Here is a 5,169-nt window from a genome sequence, read left to right on the forward strand (position 1 = left end):
TCCCTTCGACTGACATTGATAAGGACTGCAATAAGCACAGAGAAGCCACCCCATTTATATTGTCTGCATTGGCATGGATGACACCATTAGACACCAACGGCCCAAAAGTGCATCCTCTCTTGTGAAGTGACGAGTCAGTTTTGAGCTTTGACCAAATGCGCTACTGGTTTGAAGCAGGAGGATGAAGGTTGTAGTTGGGCCCCCTCAACATTTATCCGGCCATGGCACCTTCGTAAGTTGACTTGTGGATGATCTACCTTTGGCTGGAACACAGAAGCAGGGCAAGGCATTGTCAGTGTACAGCAAAAATTCTGGGGATAAGGGAAACAGGAAATTCTATTTGGTGAATCTCAGATTTCAGTGAATAGCAGATATTTAGTTTGGCTAAATATGTGCCTGCAGATTAGTCGGATTTGAGAAAAAATCATGGAATTAATGAATCATGAATGCTTAGATTGAATGAATGCATGTTGTGATTCTTCATTGGTCAGGCTGGACAAATCTGCATGCATGTATTCAGGCGCATCAAAAATTGCCACGTCAAATGCTCGCAAAACAGAGGCTCTGTCATCGTTTGAAAAGTAAAAAATAGTCTGCAAAAAGAACTAATACTCATCTGTCCTGCTTCCCTTTCCTCTGACCAAAAACTACCACCTCCATCGCCTGTCATGGGTTGTTGTTCCCCTTGCTCTTATATCACTACTGTGTCCTGTTGTGACATAGGGGCAGGCAGACACAGTGCCTGGTGGGGGACCAGTCATCTAACACATCTGGATGTGTGTCAGATTTAAAGATTCTGCCAGAGACGGTAGCTCTGAAACAGAGCCAAGATCAGCGGAAGTAGTGGCAGAGCAGTTTAGTAAAAAAATTTTTTTTTTTTTTTACTTTTCAGCCAGACAGGTACTCTTTAAGATCAAACTACAGATTTTTTTTGTTTTATTTTGGATAAAGTAGGGTTAAAAGTCATTAAAGTAGAACACATATAAAGGAGATAACACACAGTAGCGTGAGAATTATTTATAAAGGAAGATTATGAGGACAAGTTGGTCTTAGGACATGGTGGGGTAATCAACACGTAGTTATTCACAGGGAAAGGCAAATGTATTTTAGAGGGGATATCTAGATATAGAAATCACATTTAGGTTTCTCAACACAGGTTAGTAGGAAGGTAAGGGGGAGGGCTAGGGGATAAATGAGAAACAACATATTTCAATTAGAACACACATACAGGTGAGTGGGATTTATAAAGAAAGGATTAAGAGGGCAAGTTGGTCTTAGGACTTCGTGGGGTCATCAATATCGAAGGGGCTATATGGATTCACCTTGTGATCATATTCCCCCTTCTCTCTCTAGAACATGATGTGTTAGTAGAATAAATGTGAGCAGAGTGTATAAGAGAAGAAATGGAGGATAAGAGACTGGCAATGCTAAATGCTTGAATATAGTTAAGACGATTGTAAAGTAAAGTAGAAGATATTTATATAGAGAGATATATGGTTATGTCATTTATGAGATAAAAGGTATAGTAATCTGTGATCCCACTGGGAGATTTTTTCCCCCTAATTTCCAGCACCTCTGTTACCTAATCAGGAAATGGGGGGGAAACGACTGCCACTGGGACAGGAATACACGAACATCAATAAAAGCATTGACAGAGATTATAATCCTACTCTACTAAAACTTTGTCTTTTTCTGTGTCCCCTATCAAGACATTTACTATCACATTCTTTCATTACAGGAGGAAAATATCTCCAATAAGGATGCATTGCAGATGACAATAGAAACCTGACAGAAGCTCTAACTTTCCCCCTCTATCAAAAGAAAATAATAAACCTTGGCTGGAGTTAGACTTCTTTGAAAAGTATAGGCTAATGGAGTCAATGAATTTGCATCATACTACCATAACTAAATTCCCTGTTTTATTGATTGATGAAGTGTCACTTTACACTGAATATCTTGCACATTTACCATGTGATGCTAATTAAATGGCAATGTATTTAGCAAATCAAGGAATACTGCAAAGTGTAGCAACCACAGACAATAGATCACGAGCAGCTCACTGCAGTCATACTAATTAAAATGATCTCCTACAACATTTTAGACTTAGTAAAACAAAGGTATAACGTACAGTAAGAGTGAAAGGAATTTGCTTAGAATTGTTACCTGTATCAGGGTCACATAAGTGCTCACAGGGGTCCAGTATTCTCTTTGCACAAAGGTCTAGTGCCCAAGGGCCACTGGAGTTCATCTGTGAGAAGAGCACCACCTGGGCAGGGTTCAGCCAGTCACTGGCATCTAACTGGCTTCCCTCCAGTAGGATAAAACGGCTGCCTAATTAAGAGAAAGATCAAAATGATTCACCATTTTCATAAAACTTTTCTCTATAGACTAATAGGAACATTTAAGGTTGATCCACAGGGGCATGTTTTGAAATACGTTATTTAAAGAAATGTAATCTTATACTTTCTTTTAGCTTTATTGTACATTAATAATTCCTCTGGAACATGGGCAAAACACAGATATACTAAAAATCACCTTTTTATTCAACTGTAGCGGGATAGGGTTAGTGGGATTATAGATAGCACCGGACAGTTTTGACTGACAATTCTTAGACAGCCATATTGACCCCTACAGTTTAGGTAATGCACGCTGGACTGTGCATTACACAGCCCTGTATTCTGTGTTATACACAGTAAGGACCCCCTCACTCTGTGCATTATGCACTGCTGACCCGCACACTATATACACTATGCTGTACATTTCATACTCCTGACCATTACACTTAGTACAACCTGACACCAACACTCTTTATGCTATTTTGCACATGAAATACTCTTGAACAAAGTGTTTATTGTCTAAACAGTTGCTGGTTTCTAATTAGTCACCGACTATTTTAATGAAGGTTTTTTTTTAAGGTAGACTCGGATAATGTGTTAGCCCTTTATTCTTTGTGCGGAAAAGCATCCGTAATGGAAGAGTTTCATTCTTTCATATTGATTGGGTTTATGTTTATACATGTCTGTGAGACTCTCATTTGTGGCACAGTAACTCAAACTTATTCTGTGGGTACAAGGACTGTGGCACATGTGTGTGGTGTATACAATGAGCAGGCTTAGGTTTAATTTTACCATACCCCTTTAAGCATCACGTACTGTTATTACACCATTCAACACAGTGGGCATAGCTCTCTGCCTGCTCCCCATCTTTTGGGTGCTGAATGGTGCCCCAGGTTTGTGACAATCCTAGCAATGTGCCTGATCTGAACACCCTCAGCAATTTCCTCTGGCCAATCCTGTGACAGAACGAACCTACTATTTACTATGGACCAATAAAGCTGGAGCTGGTTGGCCCAGCTCACTTAACTTAAAGTGTTGTGTATGGCCAAATCATGTTACCTAAGGATTATTCAATGCATACAATACTATCTTATGTGGAATTAGATATACAGTATTTGCATTACAAATAAAGTAACAAAATGGGCAACATTTCTTTTATAAATAAAAGTGTCACTTTAATGTTTTGGTAATGTTTCAAGCTTTTGCTCTCCCAAATATATCAAAGTGCCATCAAACTGACAGTTTTGAGGAATGTTTTTGTTACAATCTTTTACTTACCATCAGCAATTAGATGTTCTGGCACATGGAGGGTTATCCTAACTATCAATGGGCAGCTGATATGAGATGAGCAAACCAGACCAATAACACAACTGGTTATGCTTAGGAGTGTTAGTGTCATCTTGTTCACAGGACTTCGGGGCGAACCAACTGTAGACAGAACAGAATAATGACAGACCCTAGAGCTACATAACATTGAACTGAAAATTATAAAAGACTGTACAATAAAAATGTAATATTTTCTGATAAGGTCAGTCCACCGGAATACTTTTTTAATTTCAGGTTTGCATAAGTGACATTTTTGGTTAAAAGGAAAGTTTAGAGGGAAGTAACAGGTGTACTTTAGAGAAGGGAGATAAGGACACAAGCTTACTTACCTTTCATCCATAGCCCCATAATCCTTTTCACATAACAGAACCAGAGAAAAGCATGGTACATCTGGATATGGAAAATGTGTATAAGAGGTGCTGGATTTTGTTCTCAGTGTTTTAAGATTTTAGAATGTATTTCCAGTATATGGAGCACAGTGGCTCTGGTAAGACTGCTGGTAAGACTGGTGCTCTGACTAACTCGAATCAGAGCACCAAACCAATGATTAAAGAGTCCACATAGGCTTTTATTTCTTCATTTTGGGTTGATGTTAAACATCCAAAATGTTTTGGGGGTTCTGGATCTCCACCTTCATCAAGGCTTGGAATTTGCATACACTTAAAATGGGAGGACTAACTTTAGGTTAATTATTGAAAGAGATAGACAGAATAACAGTTGTCAAGTGCAGTATTGTTGTGGCTAATTGAAAGTGCATATACAGGTTATTGCAATTGCTGCACTTGACAACTGTTATCCTGTCTATTGGGGTTATTCGCTAAAGAGCCGAAAGATATAGCTGTTAGCCATAGCTAATCCTTCGGCTCACTTTGGCTGCCGGAGCCCCTCAGTTCAGCTGAACCCAAGGGCTGCTGTAGGGGCTATTCACAATAGCCCCTACAGCAGCCAAACAGCTCAGTCGAGCCAAACGCATAAGCTTCGGCTTGGTTGAGCCAAACACACAGCCGAAGCGGGGAAAATTGTTTTCTGGTTTTGCTCCGCAAATGTAAACAAAGAAAACAGCGCAGGGCCCCCCTCCCGATCCATACCAGACCCTTTTGGTCTGGTAGGAGAGTTAGGAGGGACCTCAAGTTAAAAAGTAGAAAAAAAAGTGTGGGGTTTCCCCAAAAGTCATAGCAGGCCCTTTAGGAATCTTAAGGTGGGAACCCCACCCCCTAAAAAATGGGTTGGGGAGTGGGGTATCCCCTAAAATTCCCAACCAGACCCTTAATCCAAGCACATGCCTGGCTTGCTGAACCAAAGGGAGTCGAAGCCAGCCGATGTACTCGACTGAAGTGAATAGCCAATCAGGGTTTGGCTCTCTTCACTTTGGCTCAGTTATTCACTTGGCTGCCTGGGCAGCTTAGTGAATAACCCCCTATGTCTTGCAATAATTAACCTAAACTGAGTCCTACCATTTCAAGTTCATGCAGATTTTTAAGCCCTGATGAAGGGGGGGGGGGGGGGG

At 40.4% G+C, this 5,169-nt stretch overlaps 1 protein-coding gene across 1 annotated transcript in view; it reads right to left on the reverse strand.

Moving 5' to 3' along the window:
• Nucleotides 1-5,169, reverse strand: part of ASTN1 (astrotactin 1) — a 436,540-nt gene that overhangs the window by 99,202 nt on the left and 332,169 nt on the right. Inside the window, exons 7-8 of the mRNA XM_018575081.1 lie at nucleotides 3,615-3,764; nucleotides 2,164-2,331 (exon numbers count right to left, since the gene is read on the reverse strand). Coding sequence (XP_018430583.1) covers nucleotides 2,164-2,331; nucleotides 3,615-3,764 — 318 coding nt within the window. The remainder of the gene's footprint in view (nucleotides 1-2,163; nucleotides 2,332-3,614; nucleotides 3,765-5,169) is intronic.

This window comes from Nanorana parkeri, unplaced genomic scaffold (assembly GCF_000935625.1).
Source record: "Nanorana parkeri isolate BGI_ZX_2015 unplaced genomic scaffold, ASM93562v1 scaffold52, whole genome shotgun sequence".
Classification (NCBI taxonomy): Eukaryota; Metazoa; Chordata; class Amphibia; order Anura; family Dicroglossidae; genus Nanorana; species Nanorana parkeri.